Source organism: Pan troglodytes, chromosome 8 (assembly GCF_028858775.2).
Source record: "Pan troglodytes isolate AG18354 chromosome 8, NHGRI_mPanTro3-v2.0_pri, whole genome shotgun sequence".
NCBI classification, from domain to species: Eukaryota; Metazoa; Chordata; class Mammalia; order Primates; family Hominidae; genus Pan; species Pan troglodytes.
Genome location: NC_072406.2, coordinates 96,583,340 through 96,606,689, shown reverse-complemented (window position 1 = coordinate 96,606,689; position 23,350 = coordinate 96,583,340). Strand labels below are relative to the sequence as shown.

Here is a 23,350-nt window from a genome sequence, read left to right as displayed (position 1 = left end):
TGTGTATGTACATGCCAAGGAAATACTAGAGAATCCCCTAATCTTCCACCTTTGGCTGACTTTGAAACTCTGAACAAGCAGGAAGTGAAGGCCAAGGCAGAGCTGCAAACTACTTACAGGACTGCAGGTGTGCCTAAGCTGCAAACTACTTACAGGGACTGCAGGTGTGCCTAAGCAAACACACAGAGCCCCCTGGTGGAGGCTGGGAGACTTACTAGTTCAAGGCATTCAGTGAAATCTCCATCCAACCATTAGCTGACCACTAATCAAACCAAGCAAAGACGTCAAATATTTTTTTAAAATACAGACTTTTTACAGAATCTGTCTAGAAAAGTCAGTAAACAACCACAAAAAAACACAACAACAAATCCTGGCCAGGGAGAAATCTGATTTAAGTAGTTTTCACATTATTTGTATTTTTTTTTTTTTCAAATTTTTTGTGACAAGCAAGGAATGATGCTCATACATTCCCTTAGTTAAGTGGCCAGAGCGAAGTGGGGAGGGGCAGAAAGAACGTAACTAATGACCAAACATGTCCCAAATTTGATGAAAAACATTAATCTGTATATCTAGGAGGCTCAACAAACTACAGATATGATAAACTAAAAGAGAGGCGCATTATAATTTAACTGTTGAAAGCCAAAGAAAAAGTGAAAATCCTTAATGCAGAAAAAAAGCTGGGGGGGGGGGTGGCAGGGCGGGGGGACTCATCATGTGGAAGACACGCTCAGTAACATTAAGAGCCGATTTCTCATCAGAAAGCATGGGAGTTGAAATAGTACAAGGAACACTGCCAACCAAGAAGTCTACATCTGGCAAAACTATCCTTCAAAATAAAAGAGAAATTAAGACATTTCCAGATAAACAAAAACAGAGAATTTATTGCTAACACACCTTCCCTACAATATATAGTGAAGTTGGAGACTTGAACACCTCACTTTCAATAATGGACAGAACAATTAGAGATATATGAGAAGCAGAAGATTTAAGCAACATTATAAACCAACAAGACCAAAAAGACATCTACAGAATATCTATAAAAATTAAATTAGCAATCCAAAAAACTGCCACAAAGAAAAGCCCAGGCCCAAATAACTCCACTGGTCAATACTACAAAACATTCAAAGAAGAATTCACAAAAATCCTTCACAAACTCTTCCCAAAAGTAGAAGTGAAAGGAATACTTCCCAATTCAATCTGTGTGGTCCTGATATCAAAACAAGACAAGGATATCTCAAGAAGAAAAACAAAACAAAACTACAGACCAGTATTTCTTAAGTATATATATATATATACACACACACACACACACAAAAAAAATCTTCAACAAAATACTAGCAAACTGAATCATACAACATACCAACACAACACGCAACATACCAAAGAATTATATACCATGACCAAGTGGACGTTTGCCAAGAAATGCAAGGTTGGTTCAACATCTGAAAAACAGTCAATGTATTACTCCACATTAGTAGAATGAAAGCGGAAAAAAAAGATGATCTCCATAGACACAGAAAAAGTAATTGACAAAATCCAACACCCTTTCATGATAAAAACACTCAACTATCCATGAATGGAAGGGAACTTCAAACTGATAGAAAGTCTCTTTTAAAATCCACAGCTAACATCACATTAACAATAAAATATTTAAAATATTTATTTTCCCCCAATATCAGAAACAAGACACACCTATTGGCTTTCACCACTTCTACTCAACAGAGGTTGTAGCCATAGCAATTATGCAAAAGATAAAAAGAAATTTTTATCCAAAATGGAAAGGGTAAAAACTATTTGCAGATAACATATCTTGTATATAGAAAATCCCACAGCTGGGGTGCCCAAGCCCCTAACCAGGGACCAGTACCAGTCTGTGGTCTGTTAGGAGCCAGGCCACACAGCAGGAGGTAAGCAGAGGGCATGCATGTAAGCATTCCTGCTTATCTGACAGGAGTTCCACCTCCTGTCGTATCAGCGGCAGCATTAGATTCTCATAGGAGCACGAACCCTATTGTGAGCTGCGCGTGCAAGGGATCTAGTTTGAAGACCCCTTATGAGAATCTAACTAATGCCTGATGATTTGAGGTGGAAGAGTTTCATCCCAATCCCAAAACCATCCCCCAACCTCCCACCCATGGCCTGTGGAAAATTTGTCTTCCAGGAGACTGGTCCTTGGTGCCAAAAAGGTTGGAGACCACTGTCCTACAGGACTAAGCAAACAGAGGGTTAAATGACTCATGTACATGAACACTGCAGCCACTCAGGACTGCAGCAAAGCTTATAATAAAGAGGGAAAGTGGGATAAGGGCCAAGCCTTTTGTAAGCTCCAGGTAGGAACCAGTAAAGAAGAGTTGATACAGCCAAATGCCCTAAGTCTCAAAAAATGGGACTTACAATCACTTCCTTTAGAAGTGACAATGAGAAATGAGGACAAAAACCCCATCTCTAAACAGTGAAGTATTAGGGTGACTGGAAAATAAGAATCTTTGATGTAAAAATGTTACCGGGGAAGTAGTATATTTGGGAAAGAGCTAGGTTTCAGTTATGATTAGGAGAATGTAGGTGAAGAGATGAAGAATGTGAGTTTGCTAGGATATGAGAGAATTCCAGATAGCATATCAAAAGGTGTAGAAAAAAAGGAGGTCTGGGCAGAAAAGAAGAGAGGAAGATTAGGCCAGGTAAAAAGACAGAGCAGTATTACGATGAGAACATGAGTGGATGTATTAGTTCTCAACCACCAGTCTTCCCAACACCCCTGAGTTACGGATAAGGCACGATCCTATAACTAATGACAATAATAATGGGAGTTAAGGGACAGAAGAAAGCGAAGCAATACTCAGGAAGTTTTAGAATGGAAACAAGACTTTTGCACATGCAATATTGAAAAGGCCCTGGGGCTAGTATACCCAAACCTTTCTAATATTAAGGCACAGAGAGAAATTAATAGTTTTAAGGTATGCTGGGGTAAGGCTCGTCTTGGAGGAGGTTTCTTTTTGTACCACCCATCCCATAACTTGCTGAGGTGGATGTAGGTGTCTCAAAACCAGCACCAACACCCCAAAGATTGAGAGTTTCAATAAACGGATCAATCTATAACCATTCACAACAAACCAGTGTACCTCAGCCCAATTGTTGGGAAGTTCTGTGCTAAGTCAGTCAAATTAGCAACCCCTAAGAATGCTGTGCATTTTTCCCTCCTCAGTAAGGATCACTCATGTGGATGATCCACACCATAGTCCCTTAAAATACACTAAGTAGAAGGGATTTGTGATCATGTTTTGGAAAATGGCTACATATTATATCTTTTACCACCTTTTGCAAAATCACAGTACTATATTTATACACAAAAGCACAATTGAGTCCACCATTTAAAAAATGTTTATCATCTACTCATTCTCATACTAATTTGACCAGGGACCCTCTCTTTTCTTACAACTGCTGACATCCAAGGAACACAGTTGTTTGAAAATGTTGCTTAACTTTTCTGACAAATTAATTCAGGAAAAAAACACATCCTTTATCTTATGCGTACTGTATATGTTGTAATAAATCGAATTTTATTCTTTGCTTTTGCTGCAAAGAATCTTAGAATCAATTTTTTCCCTCACTTTAGGAACTACACAACACCATGTTTTTCTTCCATTATTTCTTTAAACCAATTGTACTATTTGTATTGTAAATGCGCTCCAAAATGACCTGAAATCCCTGTAGAATGAGATAAGAAAGTGAAAAGGAAAAACTAATAACTTCCACAGAGTGCCTACTGTAAACTAGACACTACTCTAGGCACTTTTATCCCTGATTCTCAAACACTGAGAGAAAGATATTATTAATTATGTCTTAAAGATAGTAAAGTGAAGTAGAGACGGTTTAAATAAATTATCTAAGCTTGCAAAGCTAATCTGCGCCAGGTCAGGTTTTGATTCCAGGTTTGAATGACTACCGAGCCTCATTACAAAATAAGATCTGACCAATTTAAAGACTATCCTCTACTTTGAGAAAGAAAAGACTAAATAGTACCTTCAGCACTAAACAGTACCTTCTTCTGTTTTTAATGGTACTTGTGGAATTTTTAAATTTTAACTTATTACATGAGCAAAAGACCAATCACTTGGCACTAATTTTAAATATTATTTGGAAAAACTAAGAAATTTAACACAGTTAACATTTAATCATTTCCAAATGACAGCTAGAAAATCATACCATAACTTGAAGTCCAAAAAGCAGATATAAATAGAGTATTTATATTTAAGATAAAACTAATGAAAAAATATTTGGGCCAAAAAGAACAAATTAGACATATTATTCCAATTAGTACCACATAAAACTTGAAGTGCTTTTTGGTGCCTCTAAAAACAAACCAGACAAAAACAGGTTTTTTGAGGGTTCTGGGAAAGGGAGAATTATAATTCAAAATCAGAGGACAGCAAATGAAATCTAAGTCAGAACAGTACTTACCTGCTCAAGTCACTTTTTCCATGGTGATGATAGTGGTCAGGGTGGCTGAGGTGGTAATGCTCCTGTCCACTCCACCTCTGGGGTGGCCTTTTCCAAAAACCTTCCTGAGGCTGCCGAACATTTCTGTCTGGTCGGTCAAAGCGGTTCATATTGTCACACTCCACTAGACAGATTCAAAAGCAAAAGACTATAAACATGTACATACTCCATAAAAGTTGACTCTTATAGCTTGATAATTAAATGCTGTAAATAAAATAAAAATAATAGTTTAAAAATATCAGCCATTTATGTTAATCACAATATCAAGATTTCTAAAAGCATAACCAGTTCTTCTGGTGAAAACTGAACTTAATATTATTCAAAATGAAGTAAATTATAATACTTTTACATTACAGTCATGTAAACAATTAACTGCCACACTGTTTTAAAACAGGCAAATTAACCTTGAAATCAACATTATACATTTTAAACACTCATAATCAGTTTTAGGTGGTTTTCATCACTGTCACAAGTTGGCTCTGATTTCAGAATGAAAATGACAGGAAACAGCAGATTTTTAAGAGAACTCATTCCTATAAAGGACTGCTACAATTAATTTTCACTGATCTCAAGAAGCACAAATTAACTTTTCATCACAAACAAATCACACTTTTAAAATTAAGCTCACATTTTCGGAAAGTAAGACGCTTCAATCTGCCTGCAGTAAGAGCTTGTTCAAAAAGTCTAAAATGCCACTGAAAACAAAGCCAGTAGTTTGCAGCAACAAACAGTACACTCCCTTAAATCCAAATACCACAAAAACAAGAAAAGAATCTCTTTGAAACACCCCAAGCTTCTTCACTTACCCAAATACTTTTTCCTCACATATCTGAGCACTCACTAAGAGAGTTACTTTGCACAAGGGAGACATTGTGTTACCGGCTGCCTACTCAGACATAGTTGTACCCAAGGCACTGCTGAACAGGCCTTCCTTCCTGCTCAAAACCCAGCCCTCCCTGTGGGAAGCAAGCCCAGTTTGCCCTGTGACTCCATCTTCACTCAGTGCTTACATAGCTACTGACTTAGGACGGTTACTAAAAATACTGCTAAACACTAACCCAAGCCACAAAACAGGAAAGGTTTCTCTAGTCTGAGAACTACTACATGAGAAAGTTCAAGTCCTGCATGTTCAGAATTCCTTGTAATAAAAAGCTATAAAAATCAACATAATCCCCATTAAAAAAAAAAAAACCTTGCTTATTTAAATTACTGTTTCACTGAACCAAAAACCTGAATTTGAAACATGACGAGTGTTTCATTACAGTATACCGGATAAAAACAAACTTTGGCATTCCAAAAAAGGATATTGTAGTTTAAAAAGTATAGATGTTCAGTTCTCATATATACTGAATTCATTTTAATGTATTTCCTCTAAATGTATAACAATTTAAAACATTTTTAAAAGGACACTGAAATTTTGTTTATATTCATTATAGTCACCTTGAGGAAGAAAATATACATTTAATAATGTGAAAAAAGAATTTTTGTTCATGTTTTAAAAGAAGCCTTACATTTGAACTTATTTCTATTTGTTGTCATCTTACAGGAATAAACCAAGTTTTTTTTTTTTTTAAGTTCAGTTATAGAAAACTTCACAAATAAAGGCATGGCGACCATTATGTCCAAAAATGTCAGAAGTAGAAAATAAGATAGCAAAAGAAAATTTAAAGTAATCATCTCGAGAAGATTTTTCTTTTTGTTTGAGACAGGGTCTCAATCTGTCACCCAGGATAGAGCATAGTGGTGCAATCATAGCTCACTGTAACCCCAAACCCCTTAGCTCAAGTGATCCTTCCACCTCAACCTCCAGAGCAGCTAGGACTACAGGCACAAGCCGCCACGGAGAGTCTTTTTTTTTTTTTTTTTTTTTAAGAGATGGGGACTTGCTATGCTGGCCAGGCTGGTCTCAAAATCCTGGCCTCAAGGGATTCTTCCACCTCAGCTTCCCAAAGTGCTGGGCTTACAGGCATGAATCACCATGCCCAGGCTTCAAGATTTAAAATTGCTTTTAGCTTAGTGCCTTTAGCAACATCATATATAAATTCATATTTGTATTATATTCATAGATTCAGTTAAGACCCAGTTAAGTATTTCTACATGGTATTAAAATGTTTCTTTAGCTTAAGTAACTCTATATAACGAAGGGATAATCTACATTTAACTGTTCTGAATTCATATTTTTCCTCAATTCAGGAAAGAGAAATTCCACTCACTCCCAAAGCAAGAAATATTGTCCAAAAAACCACTTGATAGGTTATTTGAATGATATCCACACAGTCCACACAGAGGAAGAAGCAAGCAAATCGGGCGAATAGGCCAGGAGATGGGTTAAATATTGTGAGCAATTACAATGTAGAAACTGATGTGGTGCTTTTGTATTTGCTAAAAGTTATGGGCTCCACATATAGACTCCAAATTGAGGAATCTTTATTGAAACTTGAACTCAAACATGGACATAATGGTAAGTAAGCATTAGAAGCAAACATTTGCCATAACCACAAAAGACTAATGTTCAAACTGAGACAAGGTGGGCTTAAACTCTAGAGAAATGACTGCTCCAAGATTCTGCAGGAAGTATCATGTTTAACTTCTCAAGGCATCCATCAATCACGTGTTTATATATTTTTAAATGCTGTTAAGAAGATAATGTGGAATAACACTGCTGATGGTTTCTTAGAAAAGATTAAAGGTTCCCTGACAAAATAACTGAAACAATAGAGAAGAAAAGAGAAAGCAAACAAAATTACAAGACAGAGACAAATTCAGTTTCCAGAGACAATTTTTTTTTTTTTTGACATGAAGTCTAGCTCTGTTGCCTAGGCTGGAGTGCAGTGGCATGATCTTGCCTCACTGCAGCCTCCGCCTCCCAGGTTCAAGCTATTCTCCTGCCTCAGCCTCCCGAGTAACTGAGATTACATGCACACATCACCACGCCTGGCTAATTTTTTCTGTTTTTAGTAGAGAAGGGGTTTCACCATGTTGGCCAGGCTGGTCTTGAACCCCTGACCTCAAGTGATCCACATGCCTTGGCCTCCCAAGTGCTGGAATTACATGCGTGAGCCACTGCCCCTGACCCAGAGACTGATAAATTTAAATTTAAAACAGGACAGATAAGATTAAGAAAGAAAAGTCCCTCTGAATGTGTGTAATACCATAAGGAATGATGGTGGCTTGTGGCAAACTAAAGAAAAAAACTGGTGAACTTCAAGGTATCCCAGTTCAAAAACCCAATGTGCTGATCACAACCAGATGCAGATGCAGGTGAGACTGGGCCCTAACTATGAGTTGAGAACCCCAGCTAGAGAAAAATATAGGCCTTCTGAAGGAAGTCTTTAGCATGAGATAAGAAATAAAGAAGAAAAAAGTATGATTAGCAAAGTATTCTGAGGGGGAAGTCAAGCATCAAATTTTCTGTTTTACCCTTAAGCTCAAAAATAAATTTCTCTAAATATTAAAGGACAACCTTACAAATGTTTTATTGATACAGGCACTAAAATATCAACCTTAGAGCCCGCAACTGTTAGCTTACACTCAGGGTCACCAAAACACTCAGGTGTGGACTTCTCTGTTGGGGATCAGAACATGATACTACAAAGTGTGGCACTTTGGCAAGATGAGTACTTTGAACTGAGGGAAACTGGAAATGCCTCAGAGGCAAGGTCTTTCAGATCTACCTATCCTCCTGTTTCCTGCCCTTCTTCCTTCTGCAAAGTGAGTTACAGAAACCAGAATTCCTCTCCCCAAGGCAGGTCATAGAAACTAAAAATCCTCTCCCTCAAAGGAAGCCCTAAAACCTAGAAAGGTCACTCACTCTCTTTTCCTTTCTTCCTTGAAGACCCTCATTCCAGAGGGGTTCTGCACCATACCTGGGAGGCAGGAATACTACAGAGAATCTGAACAGACAGGCCTTGCTGGGTCACCCTCCCCGCCCTCCATCTATCACCATTAGATCATAACCTTTTGTCCAATCACATTTCTATACAGCTGTCCATTCTTTACCAAGCCTAAGCATAAAATTAGGGTTTTCCCTAGGTCTTTGGGTCTTCATTTCTGAAGAATCCCGTGTCATGTACCATTTTGATTAAATAAATGTGTTCCACTTTTTTTGTTAACCTGTCTTTTGTTATAGGTGTGTCAGTCATGACCCTTAAGATGGTTGAGAAAAAGTATCATACTTTTCTGCCCCTACATTCTCTGACATGGTTTGGCTCTGTGTCCCCACCCAAATCTCACCTTAAATTGCAATAATCCCCATGTGTAAAGGGCAGGACCAGGTGGAGATAATTGAATCATGGGGGCAGTTTCCTCCATGATGTTCTGGTGATAGTGAGTTCTCATGAGATCTAATCATTTTATAAGGGGATTTTCCCCCTTTGCTCAGCACTTCTCTCTCCTGCTGCCATGTGAAGAAGGACATGTTTGCTCCCCCTTCCAGCACGACTGCAAGTTTCCTGAGGCCTCCCCAACCATGCAGAACTGTAAGTCAACTAAACCTCTTTCCTGTATAAATTACCCAGTCTCAGGCAGTTCTTTATAGCAGCGTGAGAATGGATTAATACAATCTCCAAAAACTTTCCTCCAATAACAGTCTCCAAATCCTAACCCACGAAAGTCCAGAAAACATTTGACCAACATTCTCTCCTTATTTTTGCTACTACATATGCCACATTTAATAGGGAAAGATTAACTGCACAAATGCATTCACCAGAAAAATACTCTCCTCATGGCTTCTTCCATGAAATGACAATCTGACAATTGTCATTCATAATGAGGTCACAGCAAACTTGTATCCAAATTAAAGATTTCAGTGAGGTGCCACTCTTCTGTGGGCCAAAACTCCACTGATACTGGGAGAATTAGTGGCAATTCATTATAGTTCATAGTGACCAATCTAAACCTTTTTTTTTTTTTTTTTTTTTTTTTGAGATGGAGTCTCGCTCTGTCGCCCAGGCTGGAGTGCAGTAGCGCGATCTCGGCTCATTGCAATCTCTGCCTCCTGGGTTTAAGCGATTCTCCTGCCTCAGTCTCCCAAGTAACTGAGACTACAGGCATGTGCCTCCACGCCCGGCTAATTTTTTGTGTTTTTAGTAGAGACAGGGTTTCACCATGTTAGCCAGGATGGTCTCAATCTCCTGACCTTGTGTTCTGCCCACCTTGGCCTCCCAAAGCGCTGGGATTACAGGCATGAGCCACCACGCCTGGCCCCCATCTAAATCTTTATCAAACCTGCATAATATCATCAACAACCAGAAGCTATAAAGGACTAAAACCTGTAGTGGAAAGCACATTATTAGACTCCCTAAACCTCTATCAGTCCCTGTAACATTCTCATCCTCCCAGCCAAAAAACTGTAATGGGTGTGTATAATCGTTCGGGACTTAAGAGCCATAAAAAGAAATATTTTCCACTTTCCTATAGTACCAAACATAGATACTATTTTATCTTTGGTGCCTCAGGAGGCTACATATTTTAGATCCATGTTCTTACATGCTTTCTTTAATGTTCCTTTACTCAAAATAGCCAATAGTTGTTTGCCTTCTTCTAGAAAAATCTAAAGTAGTGTTAATGTGGGATGTTCCCAAGAGTTCCCTCCTACTTTTCACAAGTCCCCAATCAAGACCTCAAAGACTAAATTTCCCTGTGATTCTACTTTTATCTAATATTTGGGTAACTTTCTGTTGTCTGCCAAAGATAAGGCAGGCTCTAAGATCCTTTCTTTCTACTTCCACTCAGAAAGGGCATAAAGTTTCCAAGAGAAGTTGTTATAATTCTGTCAAAGTAAAATGCATTACCTAGCATGTGATTTATTCCGAGGAAGTAAATCCCTCACTCCTCACTACCAGCCCTAAAAATTACCATTAACTTTCCCAGATCATCAAGTCGCATTATTCTTCCCCTATAACTTTCCAATGGTTTATGTTTTTCCTCTGTGTTCTACAATATTTTTCTACTTGATCTTTCAAGTCACTAATTCAGATTCAATAGCAGTGATGCTTTCTGTCATTTACTGAATAAACTGTTCTGTTGGGAAGTCTTGTCTTTTAACTCCAGAAAGAATTGTGCTGCAATTCAATCTAAGTGATTATCTCCTTTGACTACTCTAATCCTCAGGGTTCTGTCATTTTCCTTGTTCTTCCTCAGTGTTGCCTGTGATTTTTTTCTTTTTCAGCACTAGAACTCAGCTGTTTGCCAGAGCATACTAAGCGACAGCAGAACCACAAAAAGGTGTAACATCCTCTGTCTCTGTGAGACAGTGGTGGATACTGTCCTCAACTTTTCATTCTCTCCTTACAGAATTATACATGCAATGTCCTCTATCATGTGCAGAGCCTTCATTATGAAGAGTACACTTCCCAGTCTCAAAGGTGTTAGGTTTGGCCATGTTACCTGCTTTGGCCAAAAGAATGTGCTTAGAAATAAGTGTCCTCTGTGAATGAAGATAGTTGTCAGGTTAGCTCCAGGGGTGTGGGTGTTTTTCTTTATTTTATTTTATTTTTGTTTATTTATTTATTTATTTATTTTTTTGAGAAGGGAGCTGGTTTTATTTTAATTTTATGGGCTCCTTTCTCCCGTTTTTTGGTGATCTAACTGCATTGGTTAAAAGCAGCTAAGCAGTTCTTTAGAATACGCTCTCTAACCAAATCTAACTTTATTTAGACAATGTAGATGGACAAGCTTGACTGTTTGAACTAAAATGGGAACATTAAACAAATATCACAGCCCTCACTAACAACATTGTGACTTTGCTGTCAAGTGTAGATTCCCCTCTTCAAAAAATCTTGTGACCATTTCGTATGGCTTATCTGGAAACTTCTGTAAATCTTACGTTTTAGTAAAATATTTTTTGTTATTCTAAAAAAAAATGTGCTAGTTCTTAGCTAAGACTTTAAGAGACATAATATGCATGTTTCTGCTCATCCTGATGCATTTCTGCTGTCGTGAGAACAACCTGCCCCACAGTGGTCCTGGTCTCAAAATGAAGAAACATGGAATAGACCTCAAGCTAGTCCCATAGCCTGAGCTTCCCAGCTAATCCTTAGATCCATGAATGAGAAAAATAAATGTTTATTTTGAAAGCAACTGAGATTTTGAGAATGCCATACAGCATTCTGGCAGGAAAAATAAAAGCCTCACCAGTATGACAAATATACGCTTGTAGTAAAGCAGCAAAGCAGGCTACTAACACCCCAGTGAAGCACTGGAACAGACACCTCCCCTCTCTGAAATATTCCTTGCATTTTTCTAGCACCATGGATAAAAGGATCCCACTCACCATTTTCACTTTATTTCCAGCCCATGGAGGTCTGTGAGACCAGGCAAATGTTGATTGACAGGAAATTCTCAGATTTCTAAGGGCAGCCCTCTCCCCAGGAGTATCCCCATTTCAACCTTTGCCTCCAGGGCTTTTTTATGCTGGTTTCTGGTTCTCCAACAGTCTTTAAGATAAAAAAATCCTACAAGTGCTATGTCACTGGAGCGAAAAGAACCTAAGGCCCCTCTCCCATATGGATTACCTAAAGCCTCACCCCAGCAGTTACTTGGCTCTAGAGAGAAAGATAGACTAGAATTGGGAGTAAAATGTACAGAATGATCCATTCAGAAGGTCATCACTTTCCCAGAATTAATCTCTATAAAATATTTATCAAATTAAGATATTATAGTGTTTCACAAGTAAGATGGTATGTTTCTGTAAATACATTTCTTCCTAAAATCAAAATGAGATAAAGGGAGGAAAAACTGGGTACATACACAGAAAAAAAGACAACTCTTATCTGCAACTTACTTTATGGTATACAATGTTATTGGATGATAGAGAATTATATCTAAGACTTACAAAATCAGGTTTTAAATATTTAAGTTAGTTTGCAAATGAACCTATTTTACCTCACTTAAGACTGATTCTCAGTCTGAAAGGCTCCATTAAGATTAAGAAGTCTGCAAGTAACAAATATCAAATTGGCTACAGTCGAGTAGCTCAAGTATATACCTCTGAAGGTTCAATATTGTCTCAACTTACCATTTTCAAGAGGTGCATCCTCAGGCAGATCCACATCAAGCATAAGATCATCATCCTCAAGGTCACATGATTCAAGATTATTCAAAATATCCTGTGAACAAAAGCAGTAAAAAATATACCATAATCTAGCTCTAAGGATATGTCAACCATTATTTTTTAAAATCGAACTATATGATATCCTGAATTCACTCATTATCTGCACTGAAAGAATAAAATAGGTTTTCAAATTTTTAAAAAATAAAAATAGATTCAACTAGTTTAATTAAGCTATTTCTAACATCCTTCTCCTAGTCTTCCTCCTAGTCTTTCCTCCCCAACAGATTTTTATTTTCATATTTAAAAACTTTAAGTCCATGTTTTTAACATCTTCCCTGGTAAAATACTGAAGAATCAAAAATAGTAAAGAATTGCCCAAAATTTATTCATAATTGGTATAAGAGGTGAGAGGCTGTTCTATTATTTCCAGGGATTGGACCACTTACATAAATAATAAAATAAGTCTTTAACAATGTGGTTATTCCATTTCCTTTCTTGTGCCAAACCCATCTCCTGTTACCATTAAGCACTCTGTCACCTCCTTGGCTTGACTCAATTTGTTCTTTTTCTATGATAAGACTAGACTATTCAAACTAGCATATGCAGTCCCTGCTGGCTTTTATTTGCAATCTTACTAGCTATTATCTCTTCTTAAAAAAGTAGTGTTTTATTTTCAAAGACTGTTGTTCTGAAGCCTAAAGAACTGAATAAACAAAAACTAAGGTTAAGGTAATAAACTCAGTTTGACCTATAGCCCACTGGTGCGTCCTTACAATGCAAGAATGAATCCAAATATCATAAGACCTTTCCTTAGTATATACAAGTAAAAAGATCAAAAGTCCAACAAACTTTTAAAAGACTGAGACATCACGGTCATAAAAAACTCTTTTTTTTTTTGAGACGGAGTCTCGCTGTCACCCAGGCTGGAGTGCAATGGCGCGACCTCGGCTCACTGCAAGCTCCGCCTCCTGGGTTCACGCCATTCTCCTGCCTCAGCCTCCCGAGTAGCTGGGACTACAGGCGCCCACCACCATGCCTGGCTAATTTTTTTGTGTATTTTTGGTAGAGACGGGGTTTCACTGTGTTGGCCAGGATGGTCTCGATCTCCTGACCTCATGATCTGCCTGCCTCGGCCTCCCAAAGTGCTGGGATTACAGACTTGAGCCACCGCGCCCAGCCAAAAAAACTCTTATAGAAGGGAAATATCTACTTTATTACAGACAATATGAATAAAATTAAAACTGTTTCCTATGTTGGGTGTTCCATGCAAATACATTCAATTTTGTGTTGGGCCCTCCAAAGACTAAAAGTAACTAGAAAAATTATTTGAAAAACAAAATCTCTGGAAATTTTTTTTTCATTTTTAAAAACTCCATTGCAGAATGTTTGACATGCAATTAAACTGTACACATTTAAAGCAAACAGGAGAGAGTGCCAAGATGGCCAATTAGAAGCAGTTACGGTCTGCGGCACTCATGGAGAGGAATGAAAGCAGTGAGTGAACTCAGCACCTTCAACTGAAATATCCAGGTTCTCACACTGGGACTGACTAGACAAACAGCCTGACCCACAGAGAATGAAGAAAAGCAGGGTGGGGCAACAGTCCACCCGGGAGCAATGTGGAGCCAAAGGAACCCCCAACCTCTGCCAAGAGAAGTGGTGAGTGATTGTGCAATCCCACCTGGGGAAACCACACTTCTCCCACAGGTCTTTGCAACCAGCGGATAAGGAGATCCTCTCATAAGCCCATGTCACCAATACACAGAGCTGTGTGGCGTCCAGGTAGAGCAGCAGCTTGGGCACACACACAGAGATACATGAGTTTTGCATATTCCACCCCCGGGATTCCCAGCAAGGCAGATCTGTCCCTACATACCACTAGGAGTGGAGCTGAATCCAAGGATCCAAGCCGCATCAATCTGCAGGCCCACTTGCACGGCACCTTACATGTTAAGACCCACTGACTTGGAATTCCAGCCAGCCAGCAGTGACAAGGAGTCTGCCTGAGAAGGACTGAGTTTCCAGGAGGAGGGGCAGCCGCCATCTCTGCCGTCTGGTCAACTCAGCTGATCCAGTCTGCTGGCTCAGGAGAGTCCAGACCGTCCGAACAAGAAAGTGTCCCCCACAACGCAGCACAGCTGTGCTAACAAAAAGCAGCCAGACTACTTCTTTAAGTAGGTCCCTGATCCTGTTTCTCCTAAATGGATGAGATCACCCAACAGGGTCTCCAGCCACTTCCCACAGGTGCCTCCTTCAGGCTGCCAACAGGTCAGTAACCTCTGGAATGGAGTTTCCAGAGGGAGGATCAGGTTGCCATCTTTGCTGTTTCACAGCCTTCACTGGTGATATCTCCAGGTAAGAAAAAAACTGAGGCAACTAGGGTCTGAAGAAGAATGCCAGCAAACCCCAGCAGCCCTTTGGAGGAGTAGCGTGACTGTTAAAAGAAAAGCAAACAGAAAACAACAGCAATAAAACCATCAACAAAAAAGACCCCACAAAAACCCAATTCAAAGGTCAGCAACCTCAAAGATCGAAGGTAGATAAGCCCACAAATATGAGAAAGAATCAATGCAAAAACGCTGAAAACTCAAAAGGCCAGAGTGCCTCATCTCCTGCAAATGACCGCAACACTTCTCCAGCAAGGGCACAGAACTGGGCTGAGGATGAGATGGCTGAACTGACACAGTAGGCTTCAGAAGGTGAGTTAACAACAAACTTCGCTGAGCTAAAGGAGCATGTTATTACCCAACGCAAAGAAGCTCAGAATGATAAAACAACACAGGAGCTGATAGTCAAAATAGCTGGTTGAGAGAGGAACATAACTGACCTGATGGAGCTAAAAATCATAACATGAGAACTTCCCAATGTAATCACCAGTATCAATAGCAGAATAGACTAAGTAGAGGAAAGAATCTCAGAGCTTAAAGACTATCTTGCTGAAATAAAACAAGCAGACAAGATTAGAGAAAAAAGAATGAAAATAAATGAACAAAACCTCTGAAAAATATGCAATTATGTAAAGAGACCAAACCTATAACTGATTGGGATACCTGAAAGAGATGGGGAGAATGGAACCAACTTGGGAAACATACTTCAGGATATCATCCAGAACTTCCCCTGTGTAGCAAGACAGGCCAACATTCAAATTCAGGAACTGCAGAGAACCCCAATAAGATATTCCAAGAGAAGATCAACCCCAAGACACATAAACATCAGATTCTCAAGGTCAAAATGGAAAAAAAAAAATGTTAAGGGCAGCCAGAGACAAAGACCAGGTCATCTACAAAGGAAAGCCAATCAGACTAATGGCAGACCTCTCAGTGGAAACCCTACAAGCCAGAAGAAGTTGGGGGCCAATATTCAACATTCTTAAAGAAAAGAATTTCCAACCCAGAATTTCATATCCAGCCAAACTAAGCTTCATAAGCAAAGGAGAAATAAGATCCTTTTCAGACAAACAAATGCCGATGGAATACATCATCACCAGTCTGCTTTGCAAGAGCTCCTGAAGGAAGCACTAAATATAGAAAGGAAAAACCATTACCAGCTACTACAAAAGCACAATGAAGTACACAGACCAAGTGACACTATGAAGCAACCACATAAACAAGTCTGCAAAATAACCAGCTAGCATCATGATGACAAGATCAAATTTACATACAATAATACTAACCTTAAATGTAAATGGGCTAAATGCCCCAATTAAAAGACACAAAATGGCAAGCTAAATAATTAGCCAAGATCCATCGGTATGCTGTCTTCAAAAGACCCATCTCACATACAAAGACACACATAGGCTCAAAATAAAGGGAAGGGGAATATTTACCGAGCAAATGGAAAACATAAAAAAAGCAGAGGTTGCAATCCTGGTTTCTGACAAAATAGACTTTAAACCAACAAAGATCAAAAAAGACAAAGAAGGGCATTACATAATGGTAAAAGGTTCAATTCAACAAGAAGAGCTAACTATCTTATTAAATATATATGCAGCCAACATAGAAGTACCAAGATTCAGAAAGCAAGTTTTTAGAGACCTACAAAGAGACGCAGACTCCCACACAATAATAGTGGGAGACATTAATACCCCAATGACAATATTAGAAAGATCATCAGGACAGAAATTTAACAAAGATATTCAGGATCTGAACTCAGCTCTGCATCAAGTAGACCTGATAGATATATACAGGACTCTCCACCCAAAAACAACAGAATATGCATTTCTTCTCATGGCCACAGGGCACTTACTCCAAAATTGATCACATAATCAAAAGTAAAACACTCCTCCGCAAATGCAAAAGAACTGAAATCATAACAGTCTCTTGGACCATAGTGCAACCAAATTCGAACTCGAGATTGGGAAATTCACTCAAAACCACACAACTACATGGAAACTGAACAACCATCTCCTGAATGACTCGAGAAAATCATGAAAGTAAGGCAGAAATCAAGAAGTTCTTTGAAAGTAATGAGAACAAAGAGAAAACATACCACCATCTCTGGGATGCAGCTAAAGCACTGTTAAGAGGGAAATTTATAGCATGAAATGCCCATATCAAAGAGCTAGAAAGATCTCAAGTTAACAACCTAACATCACAACTAAAAGGACTAGAGAACCAAGAGCAAACCAACCCCAAAGTGAGCAGAAGACAAGAAATAACCAAGATCAGAGCTGAACTGAAGAAGATGGAGACACAGAAATCCTTCAAAAAAAAAAAAAAAAAAAATCAATGAATCCAGGAACAGTTTTTTGAAAAAATTAATAAAATAGACAACTAGCTAGACTAGTAAAGAAGAAAAGAGAGAAGAATCAAAGAAACATAATCAGAAATGATAAGGGGAATATCACCACTGACTCCACAGAAATAGAAACAATCATCAGAGAATACTATAAACACCTCTATGCACATAAACTAGAAAATCTAGAAGAAACAGATAAATTCCTGGACACATACACCTTTTTTGGGAGAAAAGCTGAGTAGTTGGAAGAGAAGCTGAGGCAGGGCTTGCATGTCTGCTAGACTTGCTGGCTCCTTGCTTCTAGCACTCCCATTATCTCAAGTACCCATATGTTTCTGGTTCACTTGATACACCATTTCCTTTCAACCCCCACATCCTCACCACCTGTCTCTTTGAGCACCAATAAATAGCATGGGCTCCCAGAACTCGGGGCCTTCACAGCCTCCACACTCACAATGGCCCCCTGGTCCCACTTTCTCTCTCAAACTGTCTTTTTCTCATTCCTTTGATTCCACCAGACTTCGTCCCCCAACGACCTGTTGTTGGGTCTGATCGCCCCAACAACCCTCCCAAGACTGAACCAGGAAGAAACTGATTCCCTGAACAGACCAATAACGAGCTCTAAAATTGGGCCAGTAATAAATAGCCCACCAACCAAAAAAAAAGCCCATGACTAGACAGATTCACATCTGAATTCTATCAGAGGTACACAAAGAAGAGCTGGTAGCAGTTCTACTTAAAACTATTCAAAAAAATTAAAAAGGAGGGACTCCTCCCTAACTCATTCTATGAGGTCACCATCATCCTGATACCAAAACCTGGCAGAGATACAATAAAAAAAGAAAACTTTAGGCCAATATCCTTGATGAACATAAATGCAAAGATCTTCAACAAAATACTGGCAAACAGAATGCAGTAGCACATCAAAAAGCTTATCCACCTGGGATGCAAGGCCTGTTTCAACATACGCAAATCAATAAATGTGATTTATCACATAAACAAAACTAAAGACAAAAACCACATGACTATCTCAATAAATGCAGAAAAGACCCTTGATAAAATTCAACATCTCTTCATGTTAAAAACACTCAATAAACTAGGCAGTGAAGGAACATACCTCAAAATAATAAGAGCCATATATGACAAACCCACAACCAATATCATACTGAAAGGGCAAAAGCTGGAGGCGTTCCCCTTGAAAACCAGCACAAGACAAGGATGCCCTCTCTCACCACTCCTATTCAACATAGTACTGGAAGTTCTGGCCAGGGCAATCAGTCAAGAGAAAGAAATGAAAGGTATTCAAATAGGAAGAGAAGAAGTCAAATTATCTTTGTTTGCAGATGAGATAATTCTATATCTAGAAAACCCCATCATCTTAGCCCCAAAGCTTCTTAAACTGATAAGCAACTTCAGCAAAGTCTCAGGATACAAAATCAGTGTGCAAAAATGGATAGCATCCCTAAACACCAACAACAGGCAAGCTGAGAACCAAATCATGAATGAAGTCCCATTCATAACTGCCACAAAAAGAAGAGAATACGTACGTATTAATACAGCTAACAATGGAAGTAAAGAACCTCTTCAAGGATAACTACAAACCACTGCTCAAAGAAATCAGAGAGGAAACAAACAAATGGAAAACCATTCCACATTCATGGATGGTTGGTAAAATCAATATCGTGAAAATGGCCATACTGCCGAAACGAATTTATAGATTCAATGCTATTCCCATTAAACTACCATTGACATTCTTCACAGAATTAGAAAAAAAACTATTTTAAAATTCATATGGAACCAAAAAAGAGCCCAAACAGCCAAGACAATCCTAAGCAAAAAGAACTAAATATATAGGCACCCAGGAGCCTATATACAGGAGCACCCAGATTCTGGTGGCATCATGCTACCTCACTTTACAGACAAGGCTACAGTAACCAAAACAGCACGGTACTGGTATAAGAATAGATACACAGACCAACGGAGCAGAATAGAGAACTCAGAAATAAGACTGCACACCTATAACCATATGATTTTCCACAAACCTGACAGAAACAAGCAACAGAGAAAGGACATCCTATTTAATAAATGGTGCTGGAAGAACTGGCTGCTCATACACAGAAAATTGAAACTGGACTTCTTCCTTACACTACACATAAAAATTAACTCAAGATGGATTAAAGACTTAAATGTAAAACCTAAAACTATAAAAACCCTAGAAGAAAATCTAGGCAATACCACTCAGGTAAAGATTTAGGCACAGGCAAATATTTCATGATGAGAATGCCAAAAGCATTACAACAAAAGCAAAAATTGACAAATGGGATCTAATTAAGAGCTTCTGCACAGCAAAGGAAACTATCATAAGGGTGAACAGACAACCTATGGAATGGGAGAAAAATTTTTGCAATCTATCCATCTGACAAAGGTCTAGTCACTAGACTCTACAAGAAACTTAAGCAAATTTACCAGAAAATAAGCAAACAATCCCAATAAAACATGGGCAAAGGACATGAACAGACACTTCTCAAAAGAAGACATACATGCAGCCAACAAAGATGAAGAAAAGCCCAACATCAATGATCATTAGAGAAATGCAAATAAAAACCAAAATGAGATACCATCTCACACGAGTCAGAATGGCTATTATTGAAAAGTCAAAAATCAACAGATGCTGGCATGGCTGTGGAGAAAAAGGAACACTTTTACACTGTTGGTGGAAGTATAAATTAGTTCAACCATTGTGATAGATGGTGTGGTAATTCCTCAAAGACCTAGGGGCAGACATGCCATTTGACCCAGTAATCCCATTACTGGATATATAATTGAAGAAATATAAATAATTCTATTATATAAAGATACATGCATGCATATGTTCATTACAGCACTATTCACAGTAGCAGAGACATGGAATCAACCTAAATTCCCATTAATAACAGACCAGATAAAGAAACTGTGGTACATATACACCGTGGAATACTATGCAACCACAAAATTGAACGAGATCATGTCCTTTGCAAGGACATCATTAGAGTTGGAAGACATCCTCATCAAACTAACGCAGGAACAGAAAACCAAAGACCGCACGTTCTCACTTACATGTGGGAGCTGAATGATGGGAACACATGGACACATTGCAGGGAACAACATGCACTGGGACCTAGCAGAGGGCAGGGGGTGGGAGGAGGGATTGGATCAGGAAGAATAACTAATGGATGCTGGGCTTAATACCTGGATGATAGAATTATCTGTGCAGCAAACCACCATGGCACACATTTACATGTGTAAGAAACCTGCATGTCCTGTACATGTACCCATAAACTTAAATAAAAGTCGAAGAAAAATAAACTGATAAATGTTGACATTACAGTCATGGTACGGAAACATCATCAAAATCAAGACAACAAACATATACATTAACTCCAAAATGTTCCTTATGCTTCTTCACAAATGTTTTCCATTTGAACATAGTTCTGTGTTAAAGAACTAGAGGTTAACTGGTTTAAAAAAAAAAAAGAGAGCAATCAAGCAGTTATCTAAAACAGCATGTACAGAATTATCCATTTTATGAAAATAAAAACACTATAATATACATAGAAAATACTTGGAAAGAAACCAAAACACAGATTAACTTTTAGAAATATGAGATTTCTGGATGGGCAAAGTGGCTAATGCCTGTATTCTCAGCACTTTGGGAGGCTGAGGCAGGAGGATCGCTTGAGCCAAGGAGTTTGAGACCAGCCTGGGCAACATAAGGAGATCCCATCTCTACAAAAAAAAAAATTTTTTTAAATAAATAAATAGGCCGGGCACGGTGGCTCATGCCTATAATCCCAGCACTTTGAGAGGCCACGGCGGGCAGATCACCTGAGGTCAGGAATTCAAGACCACCCTGGCCAACATGGTGAACCTCCGTCTTTATTAAAAATACAAAAATTAGCCAGGCGTTGTGGCAGGCACCTGTAATTCCAGCTACTCAGGAGGCTGAGGCAGGAGAATCGCTTGAACCCGGGAGGTGGAGGTTGCAGTGAGCCGAGATCGCACTACTGCACTCCAGCCCAGGCGACAGAGAGAGAGACTGTCTCAAAAAATATAAATAAATAAACATAATAAAATAAAATAAACAGAAGAAATGAGATTTTTATTCTTTTTTGATTTACAGTACCTATGTTTTCTCATTTATCACAATAAGCATTATAAGTAATTTTATTCCCCCCAAAATCATATCCTCTCAAGAAACATTTGGCTGTTTGTGTATGTGTGTCTGAGTATGTGTGAAACAAGACAGTGTTGGGTACCCTGGGCCAGATCTGACAATTAAGGCCACGGCAAAGAATCCAAAGCAATATAGCGTTGTGCTCTAAGTCCAGAGCAGGGCCTGCTGAGCAGCACTGAATCAGTGAAAGGAGAACTGTCACCACTGTTAAAAAGATGCCAAACTTTTAATAACCAACTAAATGCTACATTTTATGTGATTTTCTGTACCTTTCATTTTATAATGAATGGTTAAAAAATACAGCCTCAAAGAATGGGAGTAAGCCTACTCTAATGAATGTAAAGGTGACAGAATAATTATATCACTCTATGAAGTTACTAAAAAAGCCCAGTCGAAAAGGAAAGGGGAAGAGGAACACGGAAGGAAAGAAGGAAGGAAGGAAGAGAGGCAAAAAATGGAGGGAGAGAGAGGAAAAAAAGAAAATCAAACATATATAAATAAATCCTTATTTATGATGTTTCAAACATTCATCTCATTAGATAAAGATCCACTCTGTAAAATGGGGGAGAAGAAAAGAAGCAGATTACATATGCACAATATGACTACAATTTTAATGCTGAAAAATACCTTCAAATATCTGGCAGGTGATAAACTGAAGGACAATTATAATCTTCCAATATGTGACAACGTAATCACATACTTATGTTTTTAATTTTTTTTTTTTTACTTTTCTGTAATAATAAAGTTTTCCTTTATGTAAAAAGGACATAGGGCTTTTATAATAAGTAAAACTTCATGTTGGATTAAGTCCTGGCACCCCTGGGAAGTTCAAATCACACAAAACCAGCCTGCCATGTGGGAACCTTCAACCCAGCCCATTCACTAACCATGACAAATATCAGTGCCACCCGCCCCTCCCCTCCATGCAAACCATTGTGAACCAGTGTGGGTGACTGCCCTGTTCTCCCCAGAAAGTCTCATTTTGTGAGTTAAGTCTTTTCAAATACTTTTGGTACATGTGTGGTACCATCAGTCTTGGCAGCCAGCCAATTTGGGGGGCTAGGCATTGATCCAGAATAACATTCTCAATAATTTACAAATAACACTACTAATATATGCAAAGCACTAACCTGGGTACAGGATATGCCCAGGTAAACAAAACTAAAGAGTTTTAAAAAGTGACAAATTGAGATTTGCACTAGAGAAGTATTATTCTGGCTGCAGTGCAGAGAATGGATTTAAGTGAGACAGAAAAACCAGTTTTGTTGCTATTGCAGAATCCATGTGGCATATGTCAGTGGCCTGATACTAATCAGTGTCAGTGAGAACAAAGAATAAGCAGTAATGAAACACACTGAGGAGTTAGACTCTACAGGACGAAAGTTAACTGAGAAGTAAGCAAGAAGCCATGGATGACTCCTTAGTTCCTGGCTTGAGAAACAAATGTATGATGCTTATTAACTAAAATATAGCATAAAAAAGGAAGGCCAACCTAAATAAAGCTGGAAAAGATTAAACAAGTAAATAAAACAAATGACGGAAGCAAAACAAAAAAAGGAAAGTCAACCTCAATAAAGCTGGAAAAGATTAAATAAATAAAACAATAATGGAAGCAAAACCAAAAAGGAAGGCCAAATCTGGTAGAATGTAAAAGAATACATAGTTTTGAAGCCCAATTATTTTGATGTGCATGCTGCATCTTTGAGAAGACAAATTCAAAGGACAACTGAATATAGGGGTCTAGGTTAAGCAAAGAGATTTAAATTGTGGGAGTCATTACCAAATAGATGACAACCAGAAGATGTTGAACAGTAAGTCTGACAAAACACCGTAGACTAAGATTACTGAAT

At 38.5% G+C, this 23,350-nt stretch overlaps 1 protein-coding gene across 16 annotated transcripts in view; it reads right to left on the bottom strand.

Annotated features, from left to right (window-relative positions):
- CCSER2 (coiled-coil serine rich protein 2) overlaps positions 1 to 23,350 on the bottom strand; it is a 186,123-nt gene that overhangs the window by 84,340 nt on the left and 78,433 nt on the right. For 14 of the 16 annotated variants that reach the window (XM_016918773.4, XM_016918774.4, XM_001155270.5 and 11 more), the window contains 2 exons: positions 12,515 to 12,605; positions 4,459 to 4,621 (listed from right to left, as the gene is read on the bottom strand). In XM_016918773.4, coding sequence (XP_016774262.1) covers positions 4,459 to 4,621; positions 12,515 to 12,605 — 254 coding nt within the window. Of the gene's footprint in view, positions 1 to 4,458; positions 4,622 to 5,303; positions 5,421 to 12,514; positions 12,606 to 23,350 lie in introns of those variants that run through there. The other 2 variants (XM_063781952.1, XM_063781957.1) reach the window with 2 other exon arrangements.